General features: G+C 58.9%; 5 protein-coding genes and 2 pseudogenes across 5 annotated transcripts in view; 5 read left to right on the forward strand and 2 right to left on the reverse strand.

Moving 5' to 3' along the window:
* Nucleotides 1–19: 19 nt before the first annotated feature.
* On the forward strand, nt 20–7,333 carry ACA1_001250 (uncharacterized protein; the record flags this gene model as incomplete). Its single annotated transcript, XM_004353251.1, has 21 exons — nt 20–38; nt 72–176; nt 245–409; nt 566–600; nt 670–800; nt 866–939; nt 1,002–1,067; nt 1,167–1,402; nt 1,465–1,678; nt 1,734–1,842; nt 1,909–1,990; nt 2,067–2,270; nt 2,334–2,434; nt 2,518–2,696; nt 2,768–4,529; nt 4,593–4,896; nt 4,971–5,150; nt 5,214–5,345; nt 5,426–6,193; nt 6,319–6,471; nt 6,575–7,333. The coding sequence occupies 21 exons, from the start codon at nt 20–22 to the stop codon at nt 7,331–7,333; spliced, it is 5,778 nt and encodes a 1,925-aa protein (XP_004353303.1).
* A 2,126-nt stretch (nt 7,334–9,459) lies between these two features.
* On the forward strand, nt 9,460–12,468 carry ACA1_001260 (TBC domaincontaining protein; the record flags this gene model as incomplete). Its single annotated transcript, XM_004353252.1, has 10 exons — nt 9,460–10,564; nt 10,679–10,773; nt 10,886–10,934; nt 11,066–11,130; nt 11,249–11,346; nt 11,441–11,535; nt 11,606–11,633; nt 11,744–11,906; nt 12,008–12,187; nt 12,289–12,468. 10 exons carry the CDS (start codon nt 9,460–9,462, stop codon nt 12,466–12,468), a joined length of 2,058 nt encoding a protein of 685 aa, XP_004353304.1.
* Nucleotides 12,469–12,619: 151 nt separating this feature from the next.
* On the forward strand, nt 12,620–13,360 carry ACA1_001270 (annotated as a pseudogene).
* A 47-nt stretch (nt 13,361–13,407) lies between these two features.
* Nucleotides 13,408–14,749, reverse strand: ACA1_001280 (uncharacterized protein; the record flags this gene model as incomplete). Its single annotated transcript, XM_004353253.1, has 6 exons — nt 13,408–13,435; nt 13,470–13,556; nt 13,686–13,805; nt 13,947–14,076; nt 14,241–14,609; nt 14,707–14,749. The coding sequence occupies 6 exons, from the start codon at nt 14,747–14,749 to the stop codon at nt 13,408–13,410; spliced, it is 777 nt and encodes a 258-aa protein (XP_004353305.1).
* A 785-nt stretch (nt 14,750–15,534) lies between these two features.
* On the forward strand, nt 15,535–16,505 carry ACA1_001290 (annotated as a pseudogene).
* Nucleotides 16,506–16,716: 211 nt separating this feature from the next.
* ACA1_001300 (fucose1-phosphate guanylyltransferase) lies at nt 16,717–19,697 on the reverse strand (the record flags this gene model as incomplete). Its single annotated transcript, XM_004353254.1, has 12 exons — nt 16,717–16,942; nt 17,016–17,312; nt 17,379–17,501; nt 17,604–17,670; nt 17,781–17,961; nt 18,144–18,260; nt 18,359–18,603; nt 18,757–18,882; nt 18,971–19,066; nt 19,179–19,285; nt 19,406–19,514; nt 19,592–19,697. The coding sequence occupies 12 exons, from the start codon at nt 19,695–19,697 to the stop codon at nt 16,717–16,719; spliced, it is 1,800 nt and encodes a 599-aa protein (XP_004353306.1).
* A 232-nt stretch (nt 19,698–19,929) lies between these two features.
* The window catches only part of ACA1_001310 (uncharacterized protein), a gene marked incomplete at both ends in the record, with an annotated part of 4,434 nt that continues 4,144 nt past the window's right edge, over nt 19,930–20,219 (forward strand). The window contains one exon of the mRNA XM_004353255.1: nt 19,930–20,103. Coding sequence (XP_004353307.1) covers nt 19,930–20,103 — 174 coding nt within the window. The remainder of the gene's footprint in view (nt 20,104–20,219) is intronic.

Consider the following 20,219-nt stretch of genomic DNA (forward strand, 5'->3'; position numbering starts at 1 on the left):
CAGCAGCTGGCTGCACTTGATGCGTCCGATGCAGAGGAGTGCGTTCGACTTTGATAGAGTTACATGTGCAGAGCCCGAGAAGCTTCAGGAGTGGAAGAATCATCTTCGCTTCCTTCTCTGGGCTCTTCCATCCGCCTTCCGGCCAGAGACGAACGGAGACACCTCTGCTTCATTGCGTACGTGCCGCCTCGCACTTCGTTTCAACCTGGGAGTCGCCTCACTCTCTGTCCCCTTGTTCGTACAGAGGTGCCTCCACTGAGCGACATCAACCAAACCTGCGTCGACAAGCTCTTCCGCCATGTGGCCACCGCGGTCAATCACAGCCCGGAGATGAGCAACCACCTGATTGAAATACTCGCTGCCGGCACCCCGCTGAACAGAAGATGCAAGGACGCACCATCGGGCAGCAGTGTCGTTTTACCTCTCTGGAAGGACGCTCGAGTGCAATCGTACTGTGTCGAGCTGCTTCTTCGCCACTTGAGTGTCGCCTCAAGCGAAGCGAGCGAGCCACTGGAAAGCTCGGGCTCACTCGCTACTCGGCGTCTGTTCTGCCCAGCGGCAGCAGGACCTTCGTCGTACGATGAAGCCCTCTACACTCAGGTATCGAAATACCCTGCTATCATTGCTCGCTTGTGTATCTTGCGACCCAACTGATCAACCTCTGTATAGCAAGGCAATGTGGAGCTCCTGGCGCTCTTCGCCCGTTACTCGAGCACCGAAGATACCACCTCCGAGCTGGTGCGTCTCCTCAGCGACACCGTGAACGCTTGGCTCGGATACCACGCCGATCGTCAGATCCGGTATGGTCCCATTAGTCCACACGACAATACACTCTCGCGGGACTGATGTATTGTTTGTCCTGCAGGATCAATCCGGCCATACCACCTTCCACAAGGCTCGCTGCGGCAGTTATTATGGCCACGGTCGTGCGGCGCATGGGTACGTGTAATTTTATCGTGCAGCTCTTGGCACATCAGTACTAATACCCTCTTCACACCTAGGGACCGATACCGACGTAAGTCCCAGGGCCGAGGCCGTGCTCAGCTTCCTGGCGTCGTTGCTGTTCCGTACGCCATTGAAGCAGCGGCGATCAATGTCAACCTCCAAGTCCCCCCGCTCTTCGTATCGCGGCCTGCTTAACTTGATTACTCATTCGAGTGTTGAAGGCGGAGGAGGAAAGAAGGACGTCATCCAGCGCATCGAGGAGACCATCGAAAAGGAGTCGAGGGACGAGCAGCAGGAACGCAAGTCCGGCTCTGAACGGAAGACGAGCATTAGCGAGCCTTTTATGTGGGAGACCAGCGAACCGACCACCGAAGACGAGATCGCGGTGGAACTCGAGGTCATGAATGACGCGGCATGCCTCCTGGCTCTAGACGCAACAGAAGACTTTGTGGACGAGGTTCGTAACCCCAACTCTCTCTCTCTCTCCTCTGCATGAGCTAAAGTGAACGCGGCCTTCAGGTGGAGCTGTTTTTGGTTTCGTTCGTCCTGGCCCGCAAGGACATCAACCCACGAACCGCGTCCGCTCTCGTCGAGGGTCTTGTGCAAATGGGCAGATACTACCCATCGCGCATCGGCAGTTTTGCGCGCAACGCTCTGCAAAGCGACGTCTGCCATATGGTGGTGGGCACGAAGTCGCTATCGTCGTACCAGCAACGCCAACGGATGCAGACAGGTATGCTTGTGCTGATCTTCTTCTTCATGCCTAAGTGCCAACACATTATTGTTAGGTCGGTCCGAGGGCGTCATGGCGCTTCGTTTAGCCTATATCGAAGCCGTCGCTCGCAGCATCAACCTCCACGTGTTCCAAACTACTGCCACCGATTCGTTTGAGAATGTGTACGCTTGCTTGCCCCATGGAGCTTGGTTTATGGCGTATGTCTTACCGCTCACTTTGTGTATCAGCGTCTTGCTTTGCATCTTGGCCCTGCTTTCAGACGAGGAACAGTTCCAGCGACAAGGCAGCCTTCTCGCTGACCAGATCGAGGTGCGTCGTAGAATGTTGAAATGAAAAGAGAATCCAATCAACTGACCATTCTGTGATGCAGCTACACGTAGTTCAGCATAGCGAAACGGCCGACAACTATCTGGCGGACGTGTTCCCTGCTTCCAGCAACTTCGCCGAGTCCCTGGTGCGGGGGCGGGCGCAAAGATTCAGCGAACGCTTGGCCAAGGCGTACCCGACCCGCACCGCCGTTATGTTGAAGCAGGCCGCCTGCCAATGCATTCAGACTACTGGCTTCGACCGTGCTGCTCTGATCCTGGAGGTATGCACTTGACCGGCGCCCGGTTTCATGACCGCCCGTGCTAACTCGTGGTATGCCACCCAGTGTTTGGAGCCGTGGACGCGTAACTACGGCCCCCAGCTGCTCCGCGCTTCGGACGACGCTGCCCGCGAGAAAGTACAAGAGATCGTTCAAGTCCTGTTCAAGTACACCTCGCGATTCCCCCCTTGACGATTGTTTATTAAGCTGTAAGGGGATGAGCTTGTTGTTAACGTTGGGCATGCCACAGGCTCAGTCTGATGCTATGGTCCAACGGCAACCTCCGCTCGTGCCTTGAGCGGCTGTGGGTGGCGACCGTGTCGTCCGCCAACGCTTCGGTGAGCGTTCCCGCCCTGATGGACTACCTTGCGGGTCGGGTTCTGTCGGCCCTGCAACCAGAACGCGAGGCAACACTTGCTTTGGGCAAGAGTGTCTGTTCCTGTACGCCATCAAAACCCCTACGTACCGTGCGGTCATACTCACCACACATTTGAACACAGTCCTGGCGAAGGGAGAATGCCGCGCAGCACTGCTCGACAGCCTGATAAGCCGCCTACGCGACTACACCGCGTCGTCTTCATCCTTCTCCTATCTACGGAAAGAGGAGATCATCTTTTACTTCCTCATGGATGTCCCGCTGGTCGACACGATCGCCAGCGAGAGCCTCATCCTCAATCACCCGCATTTCGCTCTCACTCTCCAGAACGCCCTCGTCATCTTCGTCCGTAGCAATAGCAACGTCGATGCCGCTCGGCTGCCTCTCGGCAAGCGCTTCCTGCTCAACCTACTCTTTGCCGTTGCTAAGACCACATTGCCCGACTACGGCACAGCAGCGCCTGCGGATGACCGCGCCAGGGTGGTCGAGAACCTGCCGCCGGTCCCCTCTTCGCTCTACTCGTCGTCCTCGATCCGACTCTCTTCATCTTCCTTCTATGCGCATCTGGGCGCCGCGTCAACCAGCTTCAGCCGCTCGCCCTCGCCCTCGGCGTCGTTGGCTACCTCCATTTCATCACCGTCGGCTTCATCTACGAACATCGCCACATCACCCAAGCGCTTTAGCGCGGCCGCGCTTATGATTCGAGAAACCGGAACCGCGCTTCGCTCATCTCTAAGCGAGGCCAAATCGGCAGCAGCGGAGGCCGGCCACCACCGTCGACCCAGCAAGGGCGCCGACCGCGACAGCACAGAATCCACGATCGACGCCGCGACGCCGCAGTCGAGCTCTAAGAAGAAGTTCCTCCTCAACCTCAGGTCCCTCTCGCAGCGAAGCTGCAAGCAGAAGGAAGTCGACAAGGACAAGGGCAAAGGCAAGGCCAAGGAGAGGGACGAGGCGCACGAAAGCGATGAGCCTCCGTCGCCGCGGCGTCGAGGCCTGTTGACCAGCCGTGGCCGCAGCAAGAGCATCAAACAGCAGCGGTCAGCCAGGCAGCTCGAGCTTCAGCCAGCGCCAGTCGACGAGAATCCGCCTCCCATCCGCAGAGGCCGCTCGGCGACGCTGCCCGACAGCCTGCTAGTCTCGCCGCACATCACGACCCGCGGAGAGTCGGTCAACACCAGGCCCTGCTCTGCGCGCCCATCGCCGACAGCTAAGCCGCGAAGCGAGCGTGCCGTGTTCGTGGAGGCTGGCCCCAAGAAGACGCTGCAGGCGAGGGTCGACGAGATCAACCATGACCGCAAGGCATCGCCGACCATGGCAGAGCGATCCATCTCCCTATCGCTTTCTCGTGCCGGCCGCGCCCGCACGACGTTGGCTGTGCCCCTCTTCGCGCAAGGCGCGCGCAGCCGATCGAACGATCAGTGCTCCACGACTTCGTCTTCGTCTCCGCCGTCCTCGCCCAAGTCGCTCGCCTCATCGTCATCCTCGGTGTCGGCCAGGCTCTTCTCTCTTACCAGCTCTCCCTCGCAACGTCGACGCAGCAAAGGCAAGGCCAAGAAGCTCTTCCGGACCGCCAACATCAACGATGACTTCGATGCCGGAGGAGAACTGCCCGCACGCTCCCCTGGCAAAGACGCAAAGCACCACGCGGATTTGGCGTCGGTGCCTTGGGTTTCTGCCGCCGTACGGCCGCGGCACTACACGGAGCAACAGACCGTCGACGCAGCCGGAGACACGCAGCACTCGCCGCGTCGACCGACGATCTCGGGCTTGTCACCGCACTTCCGCTTCATCGACGAGATGATGGACGAGCTACGCGATCCGGCACCCGCCCACTCCCTTGCTGTCTCGCTCTCCCGCGTGGTTCCTCATCTGGCGCTCCTTACGTACGCTCCCCCGCCAGGCAGCATTCACTCGTCCAGCCACTCACCCGATTCCCGAAACGACAGACCTGAGCTACGGCACGATTGGACTCGTCTCTCCCTCGAGTGGGGACTCCGCGCGGAGGAGGCCGATATCGCCGTGGCCTCGCTGGAATTGTTCCATTTGCTGGGCGGGGCTGCCCACGTATCCGCGTCATCGGCGCCCGCCGACTTGCAACGCGTCGCCCATGCCCTCGTCTGCTCGCTCAACACCCACGCCCTGCGAGCCCATCAGCAACCTGGTGACACAGCAAACGCAGATCTCGTTGGCGTTGATACCTCCGCCAAGTCGCAGCTGCTCTTCGACGTTCTCCTGAAGCTCCTAGACAAGGTATGCACACACACACACACACACTACACGCGTCGCACGTGAGCCTGGCGTCTCACATGCGTACTCTTGATCAGTGTCCTTCGTCGGTGGCGCTTCGTGAGGGCTTTGCGATCAGTGTCGCGCTGATGCGGGTCGTGGGTGAGGGCCACCCGTTCCGCCTTCACGATCACGCCAACCACTACCGTGCCGGCCTCGCCCTGCTCACCGGACTGTGGAATCGACAGCCCATGACCTTCCTTCACTCCCTGCACGAGGTACCTTGCGGACCCAAGAAGACCCACATCAACTCCCCACCCGCTCACCACCCCCTTGCCCAGGCGCTGCCTTCGCTGTGCGGGCTCTGGGGCGTGACTAGAGACCTCGGGCTGATATTGTCCCCACCGCCGCTGGCCAAGTGTATCGTCTTCACTCTGACAGGCGCCTTGGGGCGACACCCGCACCTCCTCAAGGTGAGCTCGGACTCTGCTGCACTTTTACGCCTGGGAATTGATCTTCAAACTGATCAAAACGTCTTTACATGTGACTGCAGGATTCCCTCGCGGCGCTGAGGCTTCTGTTCCGCGTCTACCAGCACCAGTTTGCTGAGGCGGAGGAGTCAGACCGCAGCCTTAGCGTCGCGACGCAGTCGGTGCTGTGGCTCGACCTTGTCAACATCGTGTTCGAGTCATTTGAGTACTACTCGCCGGATCCCGTCGCGCAAGAAGCCAACAGCGACGGCCTGAAGCGCGAGATGTCGACAGACAGCGACCTCGTTTCGAGTGAAGACGAAGAGCAAGAAGAAGACCACGAACATCACCTTGGCGCCATCTGCGAGAGCACGCTCGAGATGGCGAGTAGGAGCAGCGACAGTGGCGACGGAAGGCGCCACAGGGACGTGCTGGCCACGTTACTCCGCAGTGGTGGCGCATACCGCATCAGGAAGAGGGCGCGGGACGAAGGGCTGCAGCGCGTCAAGCGGATCATCAGCGAAAGCATCGAATTCTACCTCAACCACATGCGGCCGCAGCAGCCGACCGCCCACGGATTTGACGCCTTCGAGCACATCTACGACCAATTCCTGGCAGCGCTACCGAGCGACCGTCACAGCAAAAACTCGTCGTACTCATCTTCGGCGTCATCATCATCGGAGGAGGACCAGAGTTCGCAGGCGGACGGCGACGTAACCGTCCTCAACGGCCTCATGCAGACCTTCATGCAATCCTTCTTCGCGACGTTCCCAGACCATCACGACTTTGCCTACGTGCTCGAGCTCTCGCTGCAGTTCCTGCGAGGCGCCGGCAAGCAGCCGGCGTGGATCGTGCCCACCCTCACTCTTCTCACACATCTCGTGCTGTACGTTTTCACTCACTCCGTTCTTCCCTCGTCGTGCTCCCTGATGATCATGCGCTCATCCTTCATTTAAACCTTTTTCTTTCTGACCAGCTGGACGAGTACGATCTCCGCCCCGAAGAGCTGAAGGATATCGGCGAGGCGGTGGTTCAGTGCTCCCTCTCTGCCGGGTCCTGGGTGGTAGGAGCCGCGGATCAGCTCCTGGCCATCGCGCTCGAACGGACCAAGCCCGCGCCTCCTCCCACGGTAATTCGATGCAACACGACGCACGACACACACGACACGACACGACACGACCAACGACACTACACATGATATACGAGTTTGACAATGGTCGTCTGGGACGCAGGTGTTCGATCTCCTGGGGTCGATGGCACTCCACAAGCGAGCCGCCGACTCCTCGCCGGCCATGACGCTGATGGGGCTCAGCGTGGAGGACGTGCCCGCTCTACTGAACCCGAATCTGGGCACCACCAGGAAGGAGAAGAGGAAGGCCGTCTTCTTGGCGTCGTCTTCGTCTCTGTCATCTTCTGCTTCACCATCGCCGCTGGCCGAGAAGCAGGCCTCCTTCGAAGGTGGCGAGTCCAGCACGCCAAGACGACCTCGGGTCCCGTCGCTCTCGCTGGGACTGTCGGCCATCGCCAGATTCGCCGAGGAGGAAGAGGAACGAAAGTTGCGACGGCTCCACGACCACCACCATCAGCAGCAACAGACCCAGAAGACGCAGGAGGAAGAAGACGGCGACAACAACAACAGCAAGGAGCCGATAGCGACAACTACGGCGACGGCGACGAGGAGCGGCAAGATGAACAAGATGAGGAACCTGACGAGCCTTCGGCTGCTCAAGCGAAAGAGCGTCAGAGGCGAATCAACAGCGAGCAACAAAGACAACAAGGAGAAGGAGAAGAAGAAGGAAAAGAAAAGAGAGAAGGCGATGAAGCGGAAAAAAGGCGAGGGGACCAGATCGGAGTTGATGATGCCGGGCGGCGCCTCGCCGAGAGCGGAGTGCGACGCCAAGGAGGCCGAGGACGACCGAAGCTTCCAGCGACGCCAACGCGGCCACACGCTGCCCGCCAACGCGCCACGCACGCTCGGCACCTCGAACTGACGCGACTGCCACATTAAAGAAGTAACGGTCCGCAAAAAAATTTTCCTTCCTGGTTGAGATCAATGGACTTTAGTGGCTCCGTCCTTCCCCTGTCCTGGTACGTGTTGAGGCCACCACCAATTCAGACTCAGCCATTATGGCTTTGGTCCACCGAGTTGGAGGTGGGTTGGCCCCGGACATCCTCGCGCCACCTGAGTCTGGTGACCTTCACGCTTTCTTCTCCGAGAGCATGGACAGACTTGATCCCGAGAAGGAACTCCTGCTGTGGTACGCCACGACCTCATTACGCTGGCCTCGTGAAGAAGAACTCTTGTTTTGAACTACCCCGCACCGGCGGACGTTCATTGCATTTGCTCGGTGTTTGCGTGCAGGGGTCGAGAGAGTGTGCCTCTCGACGGGAACTTGGCTCGGCATGTCTCCTCTCTCTATCGCAAAACATGCACAGGACTGTGTTGTGATAGTGCGCGGGTTCCTCCTTGCACTGCACGCAGTGGGACTTAGACAAAGGTGGACGGCCTGTGGACAAAGCGAAAACGCCCCTGATACGAGCGGGCGAGAGCTACAGCCGCAGGGTCGTGCATGTCCTGTGTCGCGCGCGGGCTCTACTCTCGGCGATGGGTAGCTGCACGGCACGGTCGACCTGAGTGCCGAATGTGTCAAACATATGATAATCCCGACGCGTGTTGTGGCGACCCGGGTTGCAGCGGCGAGTGCCCCGACGGCTGCAATGGGCTGGGCTACAAGGAGAGGGTGGACCTGAGATTCGCTTCGGTCGCCGTTCCTGCCGCTCACCAAGCGCAACATTAAACAACGTCTGCGCCAGTGCTGGATACAACCGCAAATAACGAAGACCCTCACTTCACGCTCTCGGACCCACTTATTGGCACCGGACTAGGCCTCCCCCCCCTTCAATTTCTTTGGCGCCAACGCCGCCGTCACCCCCTATGACGATTGAGGACGAGACCTAGAATGTGTTCTTATATTGTTGTTGGTTGTAACAGTTGGCTTGCTGGCAGACCACGATTGCATTGCAACCATCGGTGATCTACGGGTCGGTATATATGAGAAGTGTTTGCTCCCGAAGGAACATGTGCAGAGAAAGGCAAAGCATGATTTATTGAGGGAGAGTGGGGAATGGATACACATCACAAACTCCTGAGCACATTGATCTCCTCATCAGGTCCGCCACGGTGATGATCTGGTGGTGATCACTCGAGGATGGTACAACTGTTGGGGCAGCGACCGTGGGGCACGCACTGGTTGTCGGTGTTTCCTCTTCCGCACGAGCAGCACACGCGACCCCTCCCCGAGCAGTCCTGGCCGTTGTTGCACGGCGGAGGACCCCTCCTTCCTTCCTGCATGTCGTGACTATCAGTCTATTATGGTTCACTGAATGGTGCAGGCTGTGAGTGATGCCAGGCAGTGGAGTTGAGGTGTACCATGACATGTTCCTCATCAGCCAGGCCAAGCTGGAGACGACAAGCATGCCGAGCACAGCAAACGCGATGATCCACGCCTTGTTCATGTTTGGTGATAGAAGTTGGTTAGTTGGTTGGTTGGTTGGTTGGTTGGTTGGTTGGTTGGTTGGTTGGTTGGTTGGTTGGTTGGTTGGTTGGTTGGTTGGTTGGTTGGTTGGGATGTTTGGTTTGTTTGGTTGGGGATGACAGTCACACTGTACCACGCTCGTTTTTATACTTGTCCTGGTGGGCTGCCATTGGTCCCGCTTTGTGGCTGGTGCCGCTTGCTTGAGGGAGCGGCTGCCGTCACCACCAGCACTGGAGAAGCAAACCCTCTGGTACCATGCACCACAGGCACAACCACTCTGGACTTTTCTTGCGGTCACCCATCAACACAAAATGTAACGTGATGAATGTACGGCCTTGTGTGCGGCCTGGGACCTGGCGGAGGGGCCGACAAGGAGGAGATAGCGGAGGAGTGGGGCGGCGACGAGCACGTTGAGGCTGTTGCCCAGCTGCTGGCACTTCTGCCGCTCGCCCGTGCCTTCGGGGAACTCAAAGCTGTCCGGAACCCGTGCAGCCGCGCCACCTCCCGCGGGGTGATAAAGGTTAAAGTAAGAAAAACAATTTAAACAATTTTTTCAAAATCAAAAAAAAAGGAAAGTAAAGATGGATCGAATGGGGAAGACGAGTGCAGTGCCTCTGACGTGGTCGCGCACCGACGGCGGCCGGCCGTCGCCGGCTTTGCTACACGAAGACGATAATGGCGGCAATGAGGAGGTGCTGTGGCGCGATTGCTTGGAGGCCGCAGCGGCCAATTTTCTAGAGATTGATGCCCTACTCACCGAATTGGCGGCACTCACTTCCCCTTCCTCTCCCGCCTCTACAACATTTGCTTCTTCCTCTTCTCCATCTTCCGAGACCACCAAAATCGATCCGACCTCGTCTTCGTCCTCGTCTTCTTCCTCTGCTCTTCTATCTGCCGCTTCATCTTCATCTCTTACTTCCTCTTCATCATCATCTTCATCCACAACCACATCGGCGTGGACCGCGGCCACCTCGCCGCCCGGCAGCAGGAGCGGATCGAAGCGCAAGGCCGCCGCGGCCGCCAAGCGGCGGGCCTACCTCGACAGCGTCGCCGCAGCCACCGACGACGAACCCTTCATGCGCCGCCAGTCCGTCCGCTACGACGCGTCGGCCCTCCGCGCCCAGCTCCGCCTCTTGCCCGCCTCCGCCTCGGCCATCATCATCAGCTCCACCACCGGCGGCGGCGGCAGCGGCCACGTCAGCAACAACGGCGGCGGCCGTCGACCGGCATCGACTGTTTTCATCGAGGGCGACACCGACGGCGGGCAGGACGAGCTGGCCCTCGCCGCGCGCCACCAGGCCCAGGCCCAGCCGCAGCCGTTGAGGCGGCGAACGCCGATGACGACGACGCAGCCGATGGTGGGGCAGACGAGGCCACAGTCGCCGACGCAGGACCAGCAGCTGCTGCGGGAGGCGGAGACGGGCGACGTGCGTGCGGTGGCCAAGGCGGCCGAGCAGGGCGACGGCGAGGAGGAGCTGATGGGCGATGATGATGAGCAGGCCCTCGAGGGCCAGAGCCGAGGCGGCGGTGATGGCGACGATAACGCGGAGGAGGAGGAGGAGAAGCAGGAGAAGCAGGAGATTATGCGGGACCGGTACGGCTTTCCCTACGAGAACGCGCAGGAGCAGCAGGCCATCGCCCACCGCTACGCCCCGCTCATCGACGACCAGATCCGCGAATGGAAAGGTGCGGTACACGCGACACGCAGCGCGCGTGCGCACACACACGACACACCGCACGACACGCATGGCACACACACGGCGGCGCAGGCTGACTGTGTGTTGGTTCTCTGATGAGCAGCGTATCTGGCGAAGAACAAGAACCGGCTCAACAAGACGTCCCTCACGCTGAAGCTGCTCGTCCGGCGAGGCATCCCCGTCTCCATACGACGCGAGGTGCGCTGCTCCGTTGGCGTGCGCGTGCGCGTGCGGCGGTGCGTGTCGTGTCGTGTCGTGTCATACGCTGCGTGTTGTGCTGTCTGACGCGTCAGTTACATCAATTTCGCAGGCCTGGCTCGTGTGTTCGGGCGCTCGTCGCAAAATGCAGCAAAATCCCGGTGCGCAGCCCTACATTATTAATGCAAATATTATTTATTTATTTATTTTATGTATTGTATTATTACATGAATAATTATCGTTTTAATTAATTATGCCTTATTTTATTTTGTTATTGTCACGTACGTGGCAGGCTACTACTTGGAGCTGCTCCACAAGAAGGAGGTGGACACCACCTACATCGAACAGATCGAGCTCGTACGTACCTCCACTTTTCTGCGCGCCGTGCGTGTCGTGCGTGCGTATTGTGCGTGTCGTGCGGTTCGACGTTTGACGTTTGCTATTTGTGATGGCGGTGGTGGTGGTGAACAAAAAGGACGCGCCACGGACGTTTCCGCACCACCCCTACTTCGGGGAGGAGGGCCAGAGCAAGCTGAAGCGCGTGCTCGTGGCCTACAGCCGACGCAACCCCAAGTACGCATTTGGTTGTGTAGCGCTGCCGCTCGTGTGTCGTGTGTCGTGTGTCGTGTGTCGTGTGCGGTACTGATCGTGTGTCGTGTCACGCCAGGGTCGGGTACTGCCAGAGCATGAACTTCGTGACGGGGATGCTGCTGCTCTTCATGAAGGAGGAGGAGGCCTTCTGGATGCTCGTCACCATCATCGGTTCGCCCCCCCTCGCCCTCTTGCCTCCCACCTCCCGGCGCTGACCGGCCTTTCCCACACAAACACGCAGAGGAGCTTTTGCCCCAGGACTACTATGGGTACCGCACGCACCGCACACACCGCACACACCGCACACACCGCACACACCGCACACACCGCACACACCGCCACGGCAGCTGACATGCGCGCGTGGTGTTGTGTGGCGCAGGGAGAGCCTGGTGGGGGTGCAGGCCGACCAGCGGGTGCTGGACACGCTGCTGATGGAGAAGCTGCCGCACGTCGCCACCCACTTCGAGCGGCTGGGCTTCACCCTGCCCCTCATCACCACCCAGTGGTTCTCGTGCCTCTTCGTCAAGGACCTCGGCGCCGAGGTGCGTGCGGCGTGTGCGGCGTGTGCGGCGTGCGTGTGCGGCGAAGCACTTGTCTGATACGGCGTGTGCGGCGTGTGCGGTGCGTGCGGTGCATGCGGTAGTTGGCGCTGCGTGTGTGGGACTGCATGTTCAACGAGGGCAGCAAGATCCTGTTCCGGGTGTCGCTCGCGTTGATCAAGATCCACGCCCAGGAGCTCATCCAGACCACCGACTACCAGACCCTCTTCGTCACCATGAAGCGCATCACCAAGAGCACCTTCGACCCAGAGCACCTCATGAGGGTCCGCTCCCCGCACACCACCGCACGCACGCACGCGCACACACGACCGCACGCGCACACACACGCGATGTGCAGAGTTGACTGACACAAGGGGTGGTGCAGGTGATGTTTGATGGGCTGGGCGGGTTTCCGCGGAAGAAGGTGACGCAGCTGCGCAACCACTTCTACCCGGTGGTGGCGCAGGAGGTGGCGGCCCTCCAGCAGATGCGCGCCCAGCTGGCCGCCCAGACCGCGGCCCGCAAGCGCCTCACCGCCTCCGCCCTGCTCGCTGCCGGTCAATAATGAGCCATTACTGGTATTATTTTTATTTTATTTTATTTTTGCAGGAGCTGAACCAGTGCCAGGCGTCGGAGAAATTACCCAACTAAAGTTCAGTGAATCACCGCATTGGGCAAGAGACACTTTCAAAGTGACCACCAGTGGACACACAAAGATGGAAGACACCACGCAGGTGGAACACGCGGCTGCGGGGTTCGTCGTTCTCAGGTCGGCACTCGACGCCGAGCAGCAGAAGGAGCTCGCCCACATCGCGCTCACGGCGGGGTACAGACCCGAACGAGGCTTCTGGAAGAAGGACTCCAACGACGAAGCGGAAGCCGCAGGGTACCGGCTCAACGCGGCTTACACGCGAGGCCGCATCTACGACGCGATCGACACCTTCCCCGACCACGAGCGGCTGCTCTCGCTCTGCCACAACCTCGTGGCACGCGCGAGGAGGGTCGACCCGGCCCTCCCCGCCATGCAGCCCACGCACCTCCTGCTCCTGTGCTACACGTCGGCCCGGGGCATGGCCTGGCACGCCGACGCGGGCGAGAACGACGGCGACAACGACCACCCGATCGTGTCGTTCTCCATCGGCAATCGGTGCACCTTTGGCTACGAGGTCGTGGCGGGCGAACGAAAGTGCACGACGCTGGAGTCGGGCGACGTCGCCATCTGGGGTGGACCGCTGCGGCTGATGAAGCACAGCGTGAAGAAGGTCTTCTCGCACACGAGCCCGACGTTCCTGCACGACGTCGCGGTCCCCTCGGCGGTGGCGGTGGCCGACTCGTCGCCAACGTCGCCTCCGTTGTTGGACATGACCAACATACGGTTCAACTTCACCTTCCGCGACGCCCCGACCGTCGTCGGGCGAGAGAAGGACTTTGAGACATTCCAATCATACGCAAAATAAATAGAATATATACATAAAATATAAAAAAAATTTAACGATAATTTAAATTAATTGTTATGCGGGTGGAAGGCCCGCCTGGTGGGACGGGTGTAGAGTGACGACGAGGTACCCGCGGGCGCGACCCGACCAGCTGTCGACTCGACACAGCGACGGCACCAGATCGTGAACAGAGAGCCAGTGCGGGGTCGTTCGGTGGCTGTGCGTGTGCGTGTGCGGTGGGGCGTGTGCGTGTGCGCAATTGCGGGGTGAGGCGAACACAGAGGTCTGGGCACCACCGCGAAATGTAGAAGGCTTAGGCGCCAGGAAGAGGGAGGAGGAGGGGTACCTGGCCACGTCGAGCAGGAGAACCATCTGTCGCTGCGGGTGGTAGGCGGCCAACGGCGAGACGTGCCCTCCTCGGTGGTTCTCAAATTCGCGCCACAGGTTGACCACCACGCATTGCGTTCTATCGCGCGTGTTGTCAGTGCGTGGTTGGCATTGTTTGGTCGTGTGTGTGTGTTGTGTGTGTGTGTGTGTGTGTGTGTGTGTGTGTGTGTGTGTGTGTGTGTTGTGGTGTGTGTGTGTGTCGTGTCACGCGTGTGCGCACCTGGAAGAGAGCACGGCGGCAATGTCGTCCTTGAGCCACTGGGAGACCTCGAGTGGGTCCTCCGAACAGCGGAGCGTCACAGTGGCCCCGGCCAACTCGAACAGGCGCGCCACCTGCTTCAGGTGGAGGCCTGCCACACCAAAACCGACACATTAAAGCAAATAAAACGCATAATAATAATAATAATAATAGGTACATAAATGTTGCATATAAAGGTATGTCAGACTCAGAGAGGAAATAATAATAATAATAATAAATAATAATAATAAAACCGCGCACAGCCAGATCGGCCACCTTTGTGCATGTCCCTCTCACGTTTGTGGAGGTGCTTCATCACGATCTTGCTGAACAGGTCGTCTTGGGTCACCACGCGCTCTGGTGGTCGGCGTTGCTCTGTTCGTGTCGCCTCTTCTCCGTCGTAGTTGCCCGTGTGGTCATCATCATCGCCATTGCCATCACCATCACCGCTCCTGCGCCGCTTCTTCTTGGCCGGGTCCGCATCTTGGCTGCAGCCGGTTGGCGGCGGCGGAGACGAAGTGGGTGGAGATGCAGAGCGGAGGGCGTTGAGTACGACGGCGCACGAGGCCAGGGCGCAGAAGGAGCCCCGCTTCTGGCCCTCGAAGTGGGGCCGCAGCCACCCGTGCTGGCTCCACCCGGCCCGCTCTACTCGGCCGCCACAGAAATGGATGAGCCCAACAATCCATTGCCGGCGCAAGTAGCGGGGGGACAGAAAAAATGGAATGAATGGTGAGCTGGACACCTGACTCGAGCAACAGGCTCTGGCCGGACGGTTCGTGCAGCATCACGATCGCTCGGGCGTAGTGGAGGTCTGCAGACATGGATTGAGATGAAGATCTGCAGCAGATTGGCTGCAATGATTGAGGAAAAAAAGCGTTTGCACCTTTAGAATTTGGAAAACGACTAGGCGGGGTCCACCTCCACCCCTCATGGCCCTTCTTGTCTCCCTCCTGTTCCATTTGTCTGCCCTTCGGTCTCCATTTCACTCAAAAGCCCTTTTTTTTTTTAATCAAAATTTAATTTTGCATTGTCTATGGTCGGATTCGAACCTGGCGTGATCCAGTCGTGTCAGATTTCGGGTGACAGTGTCATTTCGGTGGCAATTCGCAAAGAACGAAATGGCATTGCTGTCAGGGAAAATGAAACGCGACATGACACGACAGGGCATTGGCCAACGTCTTCATTTTTTGTGCCGTTTTTCTTCTGCTTCATCCCTGTCCGTGTGCATCGCACGAGCTCTCTTTCCCCATTTCAAACGTCAAGCCGACCATCAACGAAGTTCTTGTGTCTCCTGAGAGGTGGCAGCAATCCATCAGCGTCAGCAACAGCAGCTCATCCGTCCATTCACCTCCGTCCATCGCCTCTTCGCGTCCTAACCTTGAACTTGTCACGAGCACAGCAACAAGCCAACGTTTAGAAGGAAAGGAAAAGAAAGACAAAGAATGAAGTTACATGGAGGATACTCGCTAGCGCCGCTAGGACACCAGCAGCTGCAGCAGCTTCAGCAGCAACACAACAACACCAGCAGCAGCAGTACCAACATCAACAGCAGCAGCTACAGCCATCCATGATGGCCCAGCAGTCGCAGGCAGACCAGCTCATCCACAACCACGCCCTCTTCCCCGAGGTCCTCGATGCCCTTCGCCGATGCGAGGTGGCCGGCCTGAACACAGCGTCGGCCGCGGAGTTGGGGCTGGCAGGGGGCGCACCCGCCCCCTCTTCATCCAACAACCTCCCCTCGTCGGCCCTGCCACCTCTCCCCTCACATTTCGGCGGAGATGGATCAGATCGATCCGATTCGACGGACGATTACGTATCAAGTACATCGAGCTGCAACGGCAGCACGCGGCGCAGCTCGAGAAGGTCTACGACCTCTGCGATCAATTCTCATCTCGCTACTTGACCCTGCTGAAGGAGGGTGCCCAGCGATTCACCACCACGGTCAACGCGGCCCAGGATGGCGGGGGCGGCAAGCGCAAGGGCGATGCGCTAGACAGTGAGGCCAACAAGAAGAGGCGGGGCAACCTGCCCAAGCGCGCCACCAACATCCTCAAGAAGTGGCTCTTCGAGCATCTCTTCCATCCCTACCCCAGCGAGGTGCCTTTTCCTTCCCTTCATCTCCATCTCTTCTTCTTGCTTCATCATTCACTACTCGCTAATATCGTAATCTGCAGAACTCTCAATTCTCCAAATTAACGATTCAATCTCCAACAATAGGAGCAAAAGCGTCAGCTCGCCAGCCAGACCGGGCTCACCATCAATCAGATCAGCAACTGGTTCATCAATGCCAGGCGAAGGATCCTGCAGCCCATGCTCGAGACCGTCCGCCAGCAGCAACAGCAGCTGGGCTACGGCGGCCAGGGCGAGGGGCGAGACCCCAACGACGCCATGCACCAGCTCGAGGGCGAGGACGACCTCCAGAACGAGTGGACCACCGGCGAGCGGGCCGGCGTGCCCATCTCCTCGATCGTGTGCGCCGACGACGGCGACAGAGCGGCGCGCGAGCGGATGGACGACGCCGCGCGCGGCATTGTGCAGTAGAGCTTAGAGAGGAGATGGAGGGGTGGATAGGGGAGGATGAGGTGGCACACAGGTGTGTTGAATGCTCACCAAAGTTATGGCCTATGCCAATGTAAATAACACACCACAACACACAACATGGCCTACACACAGTGTCCCGCATACCTTGCATACCTTGCATTCCGCCTGGAAGCAGACGAAGATGAAGGTGAAGAAGTAGTGTCGAACACCACTAGTGTTGCTGGCGGGCGGCGACGATGGCCTGCAGGTGGCGCGATCGCTTGAGCACGAGGGCGGGCATGTCCTTGCACTTGAGGGCCTCCTCCCACGACAGCCGCGCCTGGCCCGTCTCGGTCGCGCCCACCACCGCCCGAGTACGATCGGGCTGGACGAGCGAGGCCACCACGGCGAGGGACAGGCGCAGCGACTCCTCGGGCGTACTCGCCACCGGGAACACTCTGTCGTCATGGATGACCCGCCCACACCGTTTAGTTCGCGCCTCGTGTGTGTGTGGGGAAACTGGGCGCATACCTCGCATTCCAGACGCTGCAGTGCTGCTCGCCCGGCGGCCAGAGCGTGGTGGCGTCGGCGAGGCCTAGCTGCGCGGCCACGGTGCCCAGCGGCACGCCGCGAAGCTGCAGCGAGGCGGCGGCCTGGGCCGGCGTGGCGGCGGTCTTCTTGAAGTCGTCGTTGATGCCGAAGAAGGAGGTGATCCACCCCTTTGTCGGCTGCGTCGCCGCGTCGGCCGCGGGCAGCTGGCAGGGCAGCGTCTGCATGATCAAGTCGCCGGGGATATGCACCTCGGTGGCCTCATCGGCCTGCAGGTCACTGGGAAGAAAAGAAAAGAAAAAGCGGAACATTAAGCGAGCGCGACACGTCAGCACGCGAAGGCACGTGGCGCAGTACTTGAGGATGCAGCGGCTGCCGACGGTGGATTGGGTGCGAGGGAGGCGGCAGTACTCGACCACCGACATCTCGCTCACGCGCACGTCGTCGCCGAAGATGCAGTGCAGCGTGCTGCACCCGCCCCTCGTGCTCTCACTAACCACGACGCAACACATGCATTCAGCATTGCGTGTGCGTGTGCGTGTGTTTGTGTGCGATGCGAGTGCGCGCTACCTGGGGAGGCCAGCGTTGAAGACGTGGCGACTGAAGCCCAGCTTGGGTAGGTTGACGCAGAAGTGGTCTTTAGAGAGTCAGACGGCGAGGGTCAGAGGGGTGGCAAGTCGGAGGCGAAGAACGAAGAGCGAAGCAAAGAGCAAAGAGCAAAGAGCGAAGAGCGAAGAGGGGGCGAACCGAGGTACTCCTGGCAGGTGCCGATGTGGATGAAGAGGGACGGGATGAACGGGATGACGTTCAGCTGAGTGCCCTTGAGCAGCTCATAGAGCTGCCTGCGCACGGTGGCCAGAGAGTCGGTGACCACGCTCACATTCCTCGTGTTCGTGAGATAGCTGTCTTCGGCCTCGCTTCCCAGAGGCTGACATGACACGCACGACACGCACGACACGCACGACACACACACACACACACACACACACACACACACACACACACACACACACACACGCACACGACACACACACACACAAACGCGCGCGCCGCACACGCACGAGGTTAGCTAAGAGTGTGCGGGCCAGGAAGAGACACGGGCGCGCGTACCTGCATGAAGTCGCCATAGGCGTCGATCTCGCAGCGCAGGGGTTTGACGCTTCGGTAGTACTGCAGCAGCGACTTGGCCACATTCGTGTCGAAGAAAAAGTTGCTGTCCACCATCACCTGTACTTACAAACAAAATAAGAATGAAATAATTAAAAAAAGCGATTAATCGAAACAATATTAATATAAGTAAATAATTAATAAAAATGATTTTGCACCTGTTGGTTGGACAGGAAGGCGCCGGCCTGCTTCATGAGCTCCATGGACGGCTTGTGCAGGAAGCGGCGGCAGGAGTGCACGGGGAGGAGGCTGGCGGCGTCATCATCAGAGCTGGGCGTGAGGCTCTTGGAGGACACCTCATCGGAGAGGTTCTTCTCCAGCACGAACACGCCGTGGGTGAGGCCGATCTCGGCCTCGGCCGGGTGCGACATCGCGGTGAAGCCCGCGTTGTGGAAATTGCAGCCTGTAACCGGCCACCAATCACAAGTCAGCGAGCTTGCAACACATTCCAATATATATATGTATATGTATATATAATATCATGCGGTGACGTGCTGTCGACATCTGTGACACCAGGGCAGTTGCGTAAAAGAGTATACTCTTTAAAACAAGTTACCTGTGGACTCGAAGAGTTCGATGTCGTCGGCGCAGGAGATGAACACGCCCGACTTCATGTTGCGCGGGAAGTCGATGAACATCACAAACTTGAGTTCCAGCATGGAGCACCCCGGACCGCCCTCCACTGTCAACGACCAGGGCCGACAATGGTGAGCTCATGCGTCGCACGACACAATGGCGCACGACACGACGGCACACACGACGACACGCACCAAGGGAATAGGGCACGGAGGCGAAGATCTTGCCGGTGGCGCTGTGGTTGGGGAGTCGCTTGCTGTAGCCGCCCGCGTGGATGATCAGGACCTTCACTACAACCGGACGAGAACCAACATTTAAGTGAATAAAAAAACAAATAGATAATTAATAAATAATAACAAATGCAGGCGTGCAATGGCAAGAGTGGTGAGGGAGCCCGGGTACGCTGATAGAGCTGAGGGCCGTAGAGCTCGTCGAGCAGGTGGAGCACGTGCATGGTCGAACCGCCGCAGCCGATCTTGTCGCCCGGCGGATCCTCGACCACGAGGTACCTGGACGTGCAGGTACCAACAGAAGATTGTTAGAGGCGAACACGACACGCAACACACGCGACAACACACGCGACGCACGACGCACGACACACGACACACGACACACAGACGGGTACTCACTTGACGTGGGAGGGGATGGAGCCCTGCTGCCGCCTTTCGTCGAGCTGGCACTCGTAGAAGCGCTTCTGGTCCTGGTCCGCAGCCGTCACCACAACCACCTCCCAAAAGTCTGTGGGCCACCACCATGAGCACATAAGCTTACGGTTGATTAATCAAATCAATCCACACTTCGACAAAACAACACACCTTGCGGTGGGGCATGAGCGGCCTCGGCGATGACAGCCAAGTAGTCGGTCGTCTTGCGGCGCTGGATGGCAGCAAAATCGAGTGCTGCGCAGCTGCTTGCCTCCATCACATGAAGAACAAAAAGAAAAGAAACAGAAAAGAAATTCTTTTCTATTCTAATTGTTTGCGCAAACAGTCCAGGCATGCGCCAGTCGTCTGTGTCGGTACGCATCGCCTGCGATGGCGTCGAACACGCTTTGTGCCTGGACAAGGATGTAGACCCCGCCCTTTTGCAGGTACACCCCTTTTGTTTATAATTTTTTTTAATTGTTAACAAAATAACAATAAAATTGCACCCAATGAAGCACAAGCTGCGTGGCCAGTTCGGTCTGCCGCTGGCGCTCGAACCGATGGGGCTCCTCCTTGCGCCCGACCCCGCGGGCCCGTTCTGTTCTTCGCCGACCTGCCCAACTGCGATCTCTCCGCCACACTTCACAGCGATCGCCTGTACGAGCTCGTTCTACGCGAAGCACGTACGCCCTCAACACGCAACACGCAACACGCAACACGCAACACGCAACACGCAACACGCAACACGCAACACGCAACACGCAACACGCAACACGCAACACGCAACACGCAACACTTG

The sequence above is a fragment of the Acanthamoeba castellanii genome (assembly GCF_000313135.1).
Source record: "Acanthamoeba castellanii str. Neff unplaced genomic scaffold scf7180000082832, whole genome shotgun sequence".
NCBI lineage: Eukaryota > Discosea > Longamoebia > Acanthamoebidae > Acanthamoeba > Acanthamoeba castellanii.